Here is a 15,945-nt window from a genome sequence, read left to right as displayed (position 1 = left end):
GCTATTCTAAAAGGATCTTGCAGGTAAGTAGATATTCTTTACTTTTGTCTTCATTTTCAGTCTTCAATATTAAACTTGTTGATCTCTAGTAGGGATGCACCAAATCCAGGATTCGGTTCGGGATTCGGCCTTTTTCAGCAGGATTCAGATTCGGCCGAATCCTTCTGCCTGGCTGAACCTAATCCTAATTTGCATATGCAAATTAGGGACGGGAAGGAAATCTTGTGACTTTTTGTCACAAAACAAGGAAGTAGAAAATGATTTCCCCTTCCCACCCGTAATTTGCATATGCAAATTAGGATTCGGTTCGGTATTCGGCCTAATCTTTCGCGAAGGATTCGGGGTTCGGCCGAATCCAAAATAGTGGATTCGGTGCATCCCTAATCTCTAGGGGTTTGTAAACTATAACTCCCAGAAAGCCACAGTGGGACTCATTTATCAACACTGGGCAAATTTGCCTGTGGGCAGTAACTTAAGGCAACCAAACAGATTGCTGCATTCATTGTTCTACTTGCAGCTGGTTTCAAAAAGCTAATCACTGATTGGTTGCTATAGGTAACTGCCCATGGGCAAATTTGCCCCGTGTTGATAAATGAGCCCCAGTGTATATTGAAACAACAGGAAAGTGGCAGGTTATATATCAGCGTCTGTTATTACATCTGATACCATTGCTAGTTTTTTGACAAATTACCCAGGAGGGGTCAGCGAGGGCATCTCATTGGAGACCGATGTTTACATGTAATACACAGGAAAGGAAAACATTTCAAAATAAATATAAACTTAATTTTAATTACCAAAATTTTCATTTTTTTTTTTTAAACTGGTTTAAGAAAAACAAAAAATGGCGCAGATTGTGATAGTGGTTATATTTGTGTGGTTTGTGGAGCTCGGGAAGAAATTAAGACATTCATAAAATAAGGCAATACAACAATGGCTTCTCATTGGCATAAAAAGGTCGGAGCTCACACACAGACGCGCACTTATAGGTTGTACAAGCGGTTGGTGTTGTGAAGCAGAGTTGCCAGGACGGACTTCACCGACAGGTTTTTTGTTTTAGCAATCTCCTGAACTGTGTGCATGGCCAAACCTGGGTGGGAGAATTTACACAAACTTTTGGGAACCTGAAAAAAAAGAAAAGAAATGTGTTTTATGTAAAGCAGAGCATTTTAGGCTGTGACAAACCCACTGGCAGTTGCCTGGTATGACAGCCAGGAAGTGTTTTCATTGATTAAAACCTTTATTGGGCTGATGAATTAATCAGTTTATCACAATGGCTCTGCTTTAAGTGGCCAAACACCATCCTGTTAAAGGGGTTGTTCACCTTAAACGACAAGGAAAGTTAAACTAAAGAAGTAGCTAGAAATGTTGTACATTATGTTTTGTGCTTCTGTACCAGCCCAAGGCAACCACAGCCCTTTAGCAGTAAAGATCTGTCTCTCCAAAGATGCCCCAGTAGCTCCCCATCATCTTTTCTGCTGATTCACTGCACATGCTCTGTGCTGCTGTCACTTACTGAGCTTAGGGACCCACTCACAATATACAGTACACATAGAATAGAAATGTCACAATATAAGGCTGATTAGTATTAATACAAATAATTACTACATGGCAGCACAGAAACCAGTGCAATTAGCATCAGAATTTAATAATCAGCCCTGTAGCATCAGTTTATATTACAGACCAACCTCATTTTCTGCTGTATAATTAGGGACTATATTGTAAGCGGATGCTGGTGCCTCCCATATGCCAAATTCTCCCCTTAAGGTGGCCATAGACGTAGAGATGCGCAATCTCTGCCCGATATGCCCACATTGAAATGGGCGATATCGAGCTGATCCGATCGTGGGCCCTAGGGCACAACAATGGGATTGTAATGCAGGAAAACGGGCAGTCGGATCGCGGGACCACATGCAACCAGAGATACGGCCGCAAACCAACGGGATTTTTTAACCCGCCTTAGATCTGGCCGACACTTGAAAAAGGATCCATGTTGATCCGAAACATGTGATAATAAAGGAATTTTTGTAGCAGAGCCTGCGGATTGTCAGCTCCATCCTATCCTACATTGTCTTAGAGTTTCAGCCAGATATCGATCGGGAAAGCCCGTCGGATGGCCCCACACACAGGTCCATAAGCTGCCGACTCGGTCTATGCCTTAAGTCTGTAAATCAGCTGGCTTCTGCTACAATGTTTCAGGAGTCAGAGCCAACAGTGCAGAGAATGACAGATACTGGCTGCTATACAGGAATTTAAATTTCTAGTGAAAGCACACTACTTGTAAAACATTGATATGATTAAACCTAAAATCTAGGTAATGTTTAATATCACCTGTCGGGGTAGAAAGTAGGGAGCATCCGTTTCTACAATGAGCCTCTCCAGGGGGATCTGTTTCATGGCTTCTCGTGCCTCCAGGGCAGAGGGGTACGTCAGGACAGCAGTGAAACCAACAGCCATGTTTGGGAACTCAGTGAGAAAGGGTTCAATTACCTTATAATCCCCGGTAAAGCAGTGCCTAATAGAGAAAGAAAAGTCATTACATATTACTTGCAGCAGAATGTTACACAACAAACCAGCACACTAATCACATAAACAGACTTAAAGGGATACTGTTATGTTTTTTTTTCAAAACACATCAGTTAATAGTGCTGCTCCAGCAGAATTCTGCAATGAAATCCATTTCTCAAAAGAGCAAACAGATTTTTTTATATTTAATTTTGAAATCCGACATGGGGCTAGACATATTGTCAGTTTCCCAGCTGCCCCCAGTCATGTGACTTGTGCTCCTATAAACTTCAGTCACTCTTTACTGCTGTACTGCAAGTTGGAGTGATATAACCCCCCTCCCTTCCCCCCCCCCCAGCAGCCAATAGGAAGGTAACCAGATAGCAGCTCCCTAACACAAGATAACAGCTCCCTGGTAGATCTAAGAATATCACTCAATAGTAAAATTCATGTCCCACTGCGACAAATTCAGTTACATTGAGTAGGAGAAACAACAGCCTGCCAGAAAGCAGTTCCATCCTAAAGTGCTGGAATTATTTGCAGTGTAAACAGTGGAATTTAGAAATAAAAACGACATCATAAACATCATGACAGAATCCCTTTAACATGGCTAATTCAAGTGAGGAGCAGCTCAGCTGACATAAATGATACAGGAATGAATATTATACACATTAAGAGAATCCCTAAGAAGACGTCCCAGAGGGAGGAAATATTACATAGTAGTTATTAAATATTACATACTTTGGAATTATGGCAACTATGGTTGCTAGGGCTCAATTTACCCTAGCAACAATAGCAGTAGAGAAACTGGAAGAAAAAAATGTAGCAATAAAATTGTAGCCTTCAGAGAGTAAAATAAATGTATTTGGCTGCCGGAGTCAGAGACAAGTTGCTAAGGCCATTCTATGACATACTAAACGTAAACTTATAGTGACTTAGACCTATGTCGAACTACCCCTTTAAGTGGTTGATAATATTCCTACAGGTCGTACTATGCCTTTAAGATGATTACAAAAGCATATGCAGACTAAGATGTTTGAACACACTGTGAGCAAAAACCAAGCATAAGAAAGACAGAGGGTCAGTGGTTTCTCACCGATGTATCTTATAATCTCGGGGAACGCACTTCTTCATGATTCGCAAAAGATCCTCGTCCGCATCCCGACAATGAATAACAAGAGGCTTGCCCATGGAAACAGCCAACTTCAGCTGCTTCTCAAACACCTCCACATATGCAAAGGGAATAGAAAAATAAATAAATGCCTTTATGTCTGGCTCCGTGTTCCCAAAGAAAGAAAACTGTACACCACAGAGGAAATATTATAGGGAAAACACATGTTGTTTGTATGGGAACCACATATTAACATCTCATTGTAAAAAAAAGAAATTAGTAAGTAAGTGAGTAAAAGTGGAGGTTTAAGGAACAGTTCAATGTAAAAATAAAAACTGGGTAAATAGATAGACAAAATGTTTCTAATATAGTTAGTTAGCCAAAAATGTAATGTATAAAGGCTGGAGTGACTGGATGTCTAACATAATAGCCAGAACACTACTTCCTGCTTTGCAGCTCTCTAACTCTGAGTTAGTCAGCGACTTGAAGGGGACATAACTGTTCAGTGAGTTTGCAATTGATCCTCAGCATTCAGCTTAGATTCAAAAGCAACTGGTTATGACCCATGTGCCCCCCCACCTCAAGTCACTGATTGGTTACTGCCTGGAAACCAATCAGTGGAAACCAAGAGAGCTGAAAAGCAGGAAGTAGTGTTCTGGATATTATGTTAGACATCCAGTCACTCCAACCTTTATACATTACGTTTTTGCCTAACTAACTATATTACAGGCATTTTTTATTTTTATATTGAACAATTCCTTTAAAGGAGAAGGAAAGGCTAACATTAAGTAAGCTTCATCAGACAGGTCTATATAAATACACCAGTAAACCCTCAGTAATGCTGCTCTGAGTCCTCTGTCAAAAGAAACACAGCATTTCTTTCCTTCTATTGTGTACTCATGGGCTTCTGTATCAGACTTCCTGTTTTCAGCTTAAACCTCCAGGGCTATGGCTTGAGCATGCTCAGTTTGCTCCTCTCCCCCTCCCTCCTCCCCTCTCTGCTGTAATCTGAGCCCAGAGCTATGATTGAGCAGGGAAAATCAGGCAGGAAGTGATGTCACACCAAGCTAATATGACAGCTGCTATCCTAAACAAACAGAGAGAGTGTCTAGATCCGTTTACTCAGGTACGGTAAAGCATTCCACAGAATAACTAGTGTTATAGCTTGCACTCATGTGGCTAATCTATTAACAATAAACTGCTTCGGTACCTTTCCTTCTCCTTTAAGTACAAATAAACTTCTATTAGTTTGCAAAGAGCAATTTTAGGGTAATAGTTCAAGGGCAGAGACACATGGTCAGGTTCAGGGAGATTAGTCGCCCAGTAACAAATATCCTCTTCTTCAGGGCGACCAATCTCCCCGAACTGCCTTCCCGCTGTAAATCGACGGCTGGATGCGCTTCGTTTTGTGAAGTCGTCCAATTGACTCAGCCCTGGAATTACCGCCATGTTATCCAGTAGCTTCCGGGTTATAGACACACTTGTGCACTATTTAGCAGAAGAGGGACGATGGATACTCTGTACTTTCATAAATTTGCGCTAAGCTCCAAACAGTGTGTTTGGATGCAAATACCTTTAACGAACAGCGTTTAAATAATTGCCTCTGCACATGCAGCTGTTATCATAAATGACCCTTCAAATCCTTTATTACTAATTGAAATTCACCTTTTCCACCCTCTCCAGTTTCTATGTATAAAGTACAGTCTGGTTTCTGGGGTCACTGAATTTAATGCTTAAAGGAGAACTAAAGAAGTAGCTAGAGATGTTGTACATTATGTTTTGGGCTTCTGTACCAGCCCAAGGCAACCACAGCCCTTTAGCAGTAAAGATCTGTGTCTCCAAAGATGCCCCAGTAGCTCCCCATCTTCTTTTCTGCTGATTCACTGCACATGCTCTGTGCTGCTGTCACTTACTGAGCTTAGGGACCCACTCACAATATACAGTACACATAGAATAGAAATGTCACAATATAAGGCTGATTAGTAATTAATACAGATAATTACTACATGGCAGCACAGAAACCAGTGCAATTAGCATTAGAATTTAATAATCAGCCCTGTAGCATCAGTTTATATTACAGGCCAACCTCATTTTCTGCTGGATAATTAGTGACGAGCCCTAAGCTTAGCTTTTCAACAGCTGCTCAGAGCCCACTGAGCATGTGAGTGTCACAGACACTTTCCAAGATGGTGAGCCCCTGTGACAAGTTTGAAGTCCTGGATCATTGCTGCTATTGACAAGCTGAAACTTTAGGCTGGTGCAATAAGTTCACTATATAAAATATGAAATTTTTACCCATTTAGTTCTCCTTTAATAAAATTGAAATAATAATGACCAAATTGAAAGCTAAGCAATCCAAACAATAAATATTAATGACATTGCCTCTTCATTATGGGTAATGTGGCACAATCCATTAAAACAGCCTCACTGAGTTCAGTATGTACCTCATTTGTATACTTTGTCCAGCAAAGCAAAGGTTTAACCTGGAATGAACCCACACAATCAGGTCACCCAATCTCACCTCGTGCTGCACTGATACTTGAGTGGAACATTTGCGGGAATAATCTAAACCCATTTCTCCATAGGCGACTGCCTTCGGATGCCTCATTGCTTTCAATATCTCTTCTTGCTTCTTGTCATTGAAATACTGAGCAAAGTGCGGGTGACAACCAAATGCCCCCCAGACCATGTCGTCTTCAAGCAAATGCTCCCACTGCTGGTTGTGTAATTTACCAGGGTCACAGAAATCAGCAATGCAGCCCTGAAATTCCCTAGGGAACGTGGTGGTGTATTTCCTTCTAAGCTCTGTAAAAGAGCCTTCGAATGACAGTTTTGAAAATAACATGTCCAGGTGGCAGTGGGTGTCAATGAAACCATCTTCCAGGAACTTGGGAAGTTTAATAGTGTCTGTGAGACAAGGCTCTGATGTCCTTCTCATAATTTTAGTTGTGTTCTCAAACATCCATGAGGTATCAAAGGAGCCAGATCTCTCACGCCGCTTGCTTCCAGCACTGTCACTATCACTGGTTACACTAAGAACTGTATTATCCACAATGTTTGCAGAATGTTCAGAAATGAAGCTGCTGTAGGATTCATCCTGGCGCCAATTGTTCTCCTCAGTTCTGGGTACATATGTGGAGCTACTGGCTGACCTCTCTATGTAATTTCTCCATGGGCTTCTGTACAGGTGCAGTGGGTACATGACATAGCGGGAAGACCAATCACAAGGCTGCTCTGCTGTGGAACTGGAAGGAGGAACCTCATCTTCCTGTGAAAATCTGGCCAATGACACCACATCTTCAATATCGGAGAAGTCACTACCTATTGATGGATCCTTATCTGAAACATCTTCCTGGGCAAAGAGAAAATAGAAAAACACACTAAAAGAGATATAGATTGTAAGCAGCAATCCTGTGACAACAATACACTACACACCATGTGGCAAATTTACAAAGGGTAAGGTCACACTGTGAGATTCGGGGGGATTTAGTCGCCCGCCTACTAATCGCCTCTTCTTTGGTGCGACTAATCTCCCCGAACTGCTTCCCCCTGTCTTCCACCTGCTACAATGAAAAAACACCTGCAGCATGGCACTCGCGGCGCTTCGTTTTCCAAAGTCGCCCAAATTTTACTTGTGAGGCAACTTTGGGAGACTTAGGAAAACAAAGTGCCGCGAGTGCAATGCCGCAGGCGTTTTTTCATTGTAGCAGGTGGAAGACAGGGGGAAGCAGTTCGGGGAGATTAGTCGCCCCAAAGAAGAGGCGATTCGTAGGCAGGCGACTAAATCTCCCCGAATCTCACAGTGTGACTTTACCCTAAAAGGGCGAATTTTTGTTTCGGAAGGCTTCGCCACACTTCGAGCATCTTCGTCAGACTTTAATTTGCAGCTCAAACACTTATTCATCAAAAAGTGAAGTTACATCTCGGCAGACAAACCATGGCAAAGTTTCGCTAGCGTAAATTTTTCAGCGTGAGCATTTTTAAGTGCATTACTCCCCCCACCTAGGGGGAAACCATAAAATCCTGAGTTTGATTAGAAGCCATTTTGTATTATCAATCCCAACTGAACATTGTGCATCTTTTTTTTACCTATTACCTAAACCTTTTAAGAAGCTTTACTGTTGTATAATTAGTCATACCAATGAAATCACACTGCTCTACCCTTATTAGGATACAGTTTTGCCGGTTTATGTGGAAGCAAGCTCATTCATTTGTCAAGGCACAAATTCTCACCGTGTCACCATCTTTGTCAGAATCCTCATACAGAAATACAAGACGAGAAGATTCCTGCTGGATATCAGCTCTGGGCTCAGGCTGAAGATCTGCAGTTGCAGGGCTAGAATGAAGCAGTTCAGCGCAGGTTTCCTTGTTCTCTTCCTGGTGCTTTGATGCCGCAGTCTCTTTCCTCCCAGGCAAGTTCTTGCTCTCCGTTTCTGGGCTGTAAATCTTGGTGCTTGTACCAATACTCGTCTCTTTCATACCGGATTTCTTTGATTCCTCATCGCTTTCTCTCTCCCGCTGTCTCTTCTTGGGCGTGCTGGTCAGAGACTGTGGTCCCTTAGGATTCTTTTTAATATCTTGGAATGCTCTCATGAACAGCATAGTGGGCGCCTGAGCTCTGGGTGTCCTAGAACTAGAGATGTCCTTTGGAGATCGTCTTGTGTTTTCACCACTCTGATTAGCATTATGTTTACCCTGCAAAACAAACGTATCTCTATCTTAAATTAAAAGTTACCATGAGGATGCCTTAGACTTGTGTGTCATTTTGGCCACCATATTGTGCAACTAGTTAAAAGAGAAAGAAAAGGTGAAACACTGATTGGGCTGGTGTGACTTCCATAAAAATTGCCTGGAGTGCTGTGCCACCATGTTTGATTCTTTTCCCAAGTATCACCTGGGCAGATGCATATTTAGCAAGTTTATCAACAATACCACACTGCTGTAATATCCTGCAAATGTGTCTGTGCAGGGGATACTTGGGAAATGAATCAAACATTGTGGATTGCAATTTGCATCACTGGGGTATCCCTAACATATAGTCACACTCCAGTGGTTTCATCTCTGTTTCTCCTTTATGTACAATGGAGCCTTGGAAATAAAAGAACACGCCTAAATACTCTATGAAGCACTTGCTTTCACTATTCTGTTGGCTTAAAGGAGAAGGAAAGGTAAAATTAGAAAACTATCCCAAAATGTTGCCAATTACCCCCTGTCCTGAAACGCTGGGTTTGATTATGTCTGTGTGCCTTTTAAATGCTCTGCTCACATTCCAAACTTATCAACATTTCAATAACTTTGAGGGCGCCATGTTCTTAACCCTATACGTCACTTCCCCATTAAACTTATATCCTCACTGCCTTCCCTGTGCTTGCAACATCGTTGGTTAAACACACAAATAAATGAAATACTGATTACAGACCTCAGTCAGACAAAACACGCAGCCTTTCCTCCCCCTTCCTCCCCTGTTCGCAAAACTATTTTGTAAGCGGAGCGGGAGTTTAGAACAGAGTTGCGTCTCTATGGTTACGGAAGCTCTCTCGCTCAGCGTACAAGTGTTGCGAACAGGGGAGGAAAGGCTGCGTGTTTTGTCTGACTGAGGTCTGTAATCAGTATTTCATTTATTTGTGTGTTTACCCAACGATGTTACAAGCACAACGTTTAAATAGGCTGTTAGAACGGACCAAGCATAGATCGTAATGTCTTTGGGTGTCATGTGACTTGTATAGCTTCTTGCACAGGGAAATTTATCTGCACATGCCCAGGGCACGGAGGCGTGGTTGTGCGCATGTGCATGCCCTGAGATGGGGATTTTTATTAAGAGACTGGCGTGATATACTTTCAATCTACTTGGCAATAATTTGGAATTCAATTTCAGATTAATTTCACAAGGAAACTAAGTTGGAGATATGCTTCTGGTAAGCAGATCTTAACATACTGGCCAGTACTTTGAGCTGTATTTGTATTTTGACTTTAGTTCTCCTTTAAATGAGAACTAAAGCCTAAGTAAAGAAGTAGCTAAAAATGTTGTACATTAGGTTTTGGGGTTCTGTACCAGCCCAAGGCAACCACAGCCCTTTAGCAGTAAAGATCTAAAGATCTCCAAAGATGCCCAAGTAGCTCCCAATCTTCTTTTCTGCTGATACACTGCACATGCTCTGTGCTGCTGTCACTTACTGAGCTTAGGGACCCACTCACAATATACAGTACACATAGAATAGAAATGTCACAATATAAGGCTGATTAGTAATTAATACAGATAATTACTACATGGCAGCACAGAAACCAGTGCAATTAGCATCAGAATTTAATAATCAGCCCTGTAGCATCAGCTTATATTACAGGCCAACCTCATTTTCTTCTTGATAATTTGTGACGAGCCCTAAGCTTAGCTTCTCAACAGCTGCTCAGAGCCCACTGAGCATGTGAGTGTCACAGACACTTTCCAAGATGGTGACCCCCTGTGACAATTTTGAAATCCTGGAACATTGCTGCTATTGAGAAGCTGAAACTTTAGGCTGGTGCAATAAGTTCAGTGTATAAAACATGCCATTTTTAGCCATATTCATTTATATGGTTTAGTTCTCCTTTAAAGGGCACTGAGATAATATACGACTAATTTAGCCAATTGAAAAACTAGAACTGAGTTACCTCTGAACGTTTAGTCGAAGCTCCTGCCGGGGCCACCTTCTGAGTGCTTTCATTAACAGAAGAGCCAATAGTATTTACACTGGGCCTGACTTTGCCTTTGGCCTGTGCAGAAAGCTCATCAGAATCCTCACGCCGGAATCCAGGACTCTCAGGTGCAGCAGCACCACGTGGACTTACAGTTACGTGTCGTACAAACAACCGGGGAGGTCTTTCCAGGTCTTCGTTTGTGGTGTAACTGACCCTTCTCGGTGGATCACTCTCACTGCGCTTAAGATATTTGTTAGGGGACATTTCTGGTGGACTTGACCCCCTATGCTTCCTTAAATGGTTCCCACTTGAAGCCATAATTACCTAAAAACAAAACAATACCACAAAAAAATGACATAATGGTGATATTGCAAGTTTACTGAAATACATATAAGTTTTTTTTTTTTGTGGTACAGGTATGAGATCCGTTATTCGGAAACCCATTATCCAGAAAGCTCCACATTACGGAAAGGACAGTACCTTGTAATCCAAAGAAGATATAATGAATCCTTATTGGAAGCAAAACCAGCCTATTGGGTTTATTTAATGTTTACATGATTTTCTAGTAGACTTAAGGTATGAAGATCCAAATTACAGAAAGATCCATTATCCGGAAAGCCCCAGGTCCCCAGCATTCTTGATAAAATGTCTCATACCTGTACTGGTGTCAATATATATATATATATATATATATATATATATATATATATATATACACATACATAGTAGAGCCCCCATTTTAAGTTTTTCAGGGGACCAGGAAAAATGGTGTAAAATCCAGGGAAATGTATTATCCATAATATATAGGTGGGACCACAAACAAACAATGTAAAATGAGGGAAAACTTAAAATCAGGGGATGTAAAATTGAGGTTCCACTGTATGTATAAAGCTTGGATTTCCTGGCTTTGTCCCTTTAATTCCCAAATAACCTGCACAATATATTGCCTTTAAATGCAATTTTTAAAACACACCTAAGTGTGATTTCCAAACACAACCCTGCGATGCTGAGACACGGCCTGTAGCTGGGTTAAAGGATGGGGTTAGTTTATACAGAGCTCATTAAAGAAACGTTGCCAATTGCAGGGATTGTATATGATCCACCCAAGCCCTTGCATTTGATTTTCAGCTTTTGCTAAACTACATTTCCCAACACACACTGTGAGCCGCTGCTAGTGAAGTCAAAACCTGCTCCACTGGTGCAAGAAAGGCTTTGCAAATCTAAACTGGATACACTTGTCTCTTTTGCAATTGCAAAACGCCCCAGGCTTCAGATAAATTGAGGGAATAAGGACTGCCCCGTGCTGGCACTTTCACTTAGCACTAATTATAAACAGCATTATAACAGGGAAGGTGCGGCCATTTCCCTAGACACAGGCTTCATAAAGACTCACTTTTTTCAAATTACCAAAAAGTGCTGCTGTCTTTGTTGAAATTGTGGCCATTTTCCCAGACACACAAGTAAAGGTATAGGATCCGTTATCCAGAACACCCAGAATAACGGCCGTCTCCCATTGACTCCATTTTATCATATTCCATACTCCCATATTCCACATTTAAAAAACAAAACAAAAACAATTTCCTTTTTCTGTGTGTAATAATAAAGCAGCCTATTTGGGTGTATTTAATTTATTACATGATTTTCTAGTAGACAATGTATGAAGATCCAAATGACAGAAAGATCCGTTATCCGGAAAGCCCCAGGTCCCGAGCATTCCGGATAACAGGTCCCGAACAGTCCTATACCTATATATTGTTTGCCAACGCTAGGGGGCCGATTCATCAATAGTTGAATATCGAGGGTTAATTAACCCTCGATATTCGACTGGGAACTAAAATCGTTCGACTTCGAATATCGAAGTCGAACGATTTTGCGCAAATCCTTCGAATCGAACGATTCGAAGGATTTTAATCCAACGATCGAAGGAAAATCCTTCGATCAAAAAATCACAGGCAAGCCTATGGGGACCTTCCCCATAGGCTAACATTGACTTCGGTAGGTTTTATCTACCGAAGTAGGTGGTCGAAGTATTTTTTAAAGAGACAGTACTTCGATTATCGAATGGTCGAATAGTCGAACGATTTTTACTTCGAATCGTTCGAATTCGAACGAATTTAACCAATTCGATGGTCGAAGTACCCAAAAAATACTTCGAAATTCGAAGTTTTTTACATTCTAATTCTTCACTCGAATTTTGTAAATCTGCCCCTAGATGTTTTCACACTGTAAATAAACACAGATGTTGCGAGAAATTTTTTTTTTTTAAATTTCTTCTATTTAATAACAAATTTATAGGCCACATATTGGATTCCAGGGTCTCCCATTAAATAATAACCCGGCCAATGTTATCAAATGCTCCCCCTTCCTATTCCATATGTTACACCATCCTTGCTTTCTCATCTATGTAATTATAGGATTAACTCTCTGTATTCATGAGTAACTATCTGTAGACTTCACAGCAGCCCACACTATAATGGGGGGCAACATCAGGGCCATAACTATAGAGAAAGTTGACCCTACAACTAATAGGGGCCAAGAAAAAGAGGGCTCAGTGGGCCACTGACTAATGAATAGTTTCATTTTGTACATGAGGATGAAAAATATCTTATTCCTAAGAGTGGTTCACCTGTAAGTTGACTTTTAATACATAATAGAATGGCGATTCTAAGCAACTTTTAAGTTAGTCTTTATTAGTTTTTTTTAGGGATGCACCGAATCCACTATTTTGGATTCGGCCAAACCCCCGAATCCTTTGTGAAAGGTTTGGCCGAATAGCGAACCCAAATTTGCATATGCAAATTAGGGGTGGGAAAGGGAAACATTTTTTACTTCCTTGTTTTGTGACAAAAGTCACGCGATTTCCCTCCTCACCCCTAATTTGCATATGCAAATTATGATTTGGTTTGGCTGGGCAGAAGGATTCGGCCAAATCCGAATCCTGCTGAAAAAGGCCGAATCCTGGATTCGGTGCATCCCTAGTTTTTTTTATAATAGGATCCCTTATCCGAAAACCCGATATCCAGAAAGCTCCGAATTACGGAATGGCTCTCTCCCATAGACTCCATTTTATCCAAATAATCCAAATTTTTAAAAATGATTTCCTTTTTCTCCATAATAATAAAACAGTAGCTTGTACTTGATTCCAACAAAGATATAATTAATCCCTATTGGAAGCAAAACCAGCCTATTGGGTTTATTTAATGTTTAAATGAATTTCTAGTAGACTTAAGGCATGAAATTACGGAAAAATCCATTATCCGGAAAACCCCAGGTCCCGAGCATTCTGGATAACAGGTCCCATACCTGTATTTTTATTATTTTCCTTTTTCTTCCGACTCTTTCAGCTTTCAAATGGGGGTCACCGACCCTATCTAGAAAGACAAATGCTCCATAAAGCTGCAAATGTATTGTTATTGCTTTTTATTACTCCTCTTTCTATTCAGGCCTCTCCTATTCCTATGCCAGTCTCTTATTCAAATCAAGGCATGGTTGCTAGGGTAAATTGGTGCCTAGCAACCAGATGGCTGAAATTGCAAACAGGAGAGCTGCTGAATAAAAAGCTAAATAACTGAAAACCCACAAATAATAATAATGAAAAAAAAAATGAAAACCAATTGCAAATTGTCTCAGTCTCTACATAGTTCTAAAAGTTAAAAGGTGAACAAGCCACTAGTTTCTAGTTAGACCAATGGCTGGAGGCTGTGAAACGTACAAATATCCAATTACACATTTCCCCTGGCATATTGGGAACAATGGCCTTAGGCTCTTGGTGCTGAGAGTTGTAGTTTTCCCAAGTAGTTCCCATTTGCAGGAATGAGACCATGGCGTATATAACGTCCCTGCTGCACTAATATTAATGGTACAGTAAGCTCGGGCTGCAGAACTGTACAGGGGACGATGGGAGGCAAACAAAATGACTTACTGACTTAGTTGCGCCTATTCTCTGCGCTCTGCATCACATTTACCCCATTTCTTGTAGTCACCGCTCCGTTCCCATTTTCTTTCTCCTTCCGCCCCTACAGAGCGCGCTGGTTGGTCACGGTCTAGCATGTGATTGACCAGAGCCCACGCCAACTTAAAAAGCCATCCTCCTATTGGTTCCTGTCATTTGTGGCTCTATAACGGTGTGGTTGAAGTTGTGCCCATGTTGCTTGAGGCAAGAGTGGAGGGTTGTGTGTGTAGTTACTGCCAGTGCTATAATAATAATAAAACAATGACGATTAAGATTATTGGCTACGTGGGAGCCTGGGTTTACCCTATGATAATGTAGTTATGGCCCAATCCCCAAAGTGCGTAGGAAAATGACATACTAGAAAGTCCCAATTAGGGTTGCCACCTTTTCTGGGAAAGCCAAACATCAGTCTTCCTGTCACTGTTCTCGTTCCGGGCGTCGAATAACAATTGTACCAGCCAGGAGGCGTCTATACATGTGACCTCCATAGTCTCCCACCTGCAGGCGTGTGTGGGGTTCTGGGAGTTGTGGTGCAAAAGGGAAATAGAACACTTTTCTCTCATGAGACTCAAATTGATGTTTACGTTACAGCAAGACAAGCAGCTGCTATAGGCACACTCATTTATTATGCTGTGTAACTAAATATTTATATTTATTTGCTTTGGACAGACAGTGCTGTCAACTTCTGTTGTACTGAGGGCCAGACTTTTTCTGACCTATGTGGTGGAGGACCCATAATGGAAGCCAATGTTGACCACTCCCTGTTTTAAACCACACCCACTTTAAACCACACCCATGTTACCACAAGACCATGTCCACATTAATGGTGGTAGCATACCAAAAAACCAAATGGTTGGTGCTCACTGCAGGAATGTCATATGTGAAGAATTTGTCATATTAAAACATACCCTTAAATCCATATGCCTCCTCCTCCCCTGTGGATAACACAGCACCCCCAATATATAATTACTAACCCCTAACAACAATTTCCAAATGCTAACAAACCCCCAACAGGTTCACTTCCCACAGGCAGAGTATGGCACACACAAGGATCATAGGGCAGGCAGAGTATGGCACACACAGGGAGCATAGGACAGGCAGAGTATGGCACACACACAGGGAGCATAGGGCAGGCAGAGTTTGGCACAAACACAGGGAGCATAGGGCAGGCAGAGTATGGCACACACAGGGAGCATAGGGCAGGCAGAGTATGACACACACAGGGAGCATAGGGCAGGCAGAGTATGGCACACACAGGGAGCATAGGGCAGGCAGAGTATGGCGCACACAGTAATAGGCGCCAAAACAACTTTAAAACTCTAAAAAAACAGCTGGCTTCAGTTTACTTTATTTATCCTGTTTCAATTCCTGGTTTTTGACTTCTGCCTGCCTTTTTGATGCTGATTCCTGCTGCCTGCCTTGATCCCTTTGACTGACCTTCGACTACGTTTTTGCTTAATCCTTGCCGGTACCCTGTTTTGGACTTGTTTGTATTTTGCACTACTCATTGTAGATTCCGCATCAGAAAGCCCGGGGCCCCAAAAGGGCATCGGTGAACACCAGGATCCACAGGGGTGCCCTGTGCATCAGTGTGTACCCACAATCACCAAAGGTTCCAACTAACTAGTACGTTACACACAGGGAACATAGGGCAGGCAGAGTATGGCACACACAGGGAGCATGCCCCAGTTCTGCCACCACCCTG

The 15,945-nt window shown here is 41.7% G+C and overlaps 1 protein-coding gene across 3 annotated transcripts; it reads right to left on the bottom strand.

Annotated features, from left to right (window-relative positions):
- Positions 1-769: 769 nt before the first annotated feature.
- tatdn2.S (TatD DNase domain containing 2 S homeolog) lies at positions 770-14,663 on the bottom strand. Of its 3 annotated transcripts, XM_018261359.2 has the most exons (8): positions 14,599-14,663; positions 14,254-14,482; positions 10,262-10,612; positions 7,847-8,308; positions 6,135-6,965; positions 3,599-3,726; positions 2,329-2,512; positions 770-1,121 (listed from the first exon to the last, which is right to left on the bottom strand). In XM_018261359.2, exons 3-8 carry the CDS (start codon positions 10,604-10,606, stop codon positions 981-983), a joined length of 2,091 nt encoding a protein of 696 aa, XP_018116848.1. In that variant the 5' UTR covers positions 10,607-10,612; positions 14,254-14,482; positions 14,599-14,663; the 3' UTR covers positions 770-980. The 3 variants fall into 3 exon arrangements, with proteins under 3 accessions (XP_018116848.1, XP_018116847.1, XP_018116849.1); XM_018261358.2 differs by lacking the exon at positions 14,599-14,663 and having other exon boundaries at positions 14,211-14,364; XM_018261360.2 differs by lacking the exons at positions 14,254-14,482; positions 14,599-14,663 and adding an exon at positions 13,592-13,696.
- Positions 14,664-15,945: the final 1,282 nt, after the last annotated feature.

This window comes from Xenopus laevis, chromosome 4S (assembly GCF_017654675.1).
Source record: "Xenopus laevis strain J_2021 chromosome 4S, Xenopus_laevis_v10.1, whole genome shotgun sequence".
Lineage (NCBI taxonomy): Eukaryota > Metazoa > Chordata > Amphibia > Anura > Pipidae > Xenopus > Xenopus laevis.
This window is presented reverse-complemented; position numbering and strand designations above follow the sequence as displayed.

Bases quoted from the DNA above. Each gene is read 5' to 3' on its own strand.
- tatdn2.S (XM_018261359.2), bottom strand. From the start codon at position 10,606: ATGGCTTCAAGTGGGAACCATTTAAGGAAGCATAGGGGGTCAAGTCCA. The intron at 2,513-3,598 runs GTGAGAAACCAC...TTTCTCTATTAG, and splicing joins CGAGATTATAAGATACATCG to GCACTGCTTTACCGGGGATT. The intron at 1,122-2,328 runs GTGATATTAAAC...CTTTTTTTTCAG, and splicing joins CCTACTTTCTACCCCGACAG to GTTCCCAAAAGTTTGTGTAA.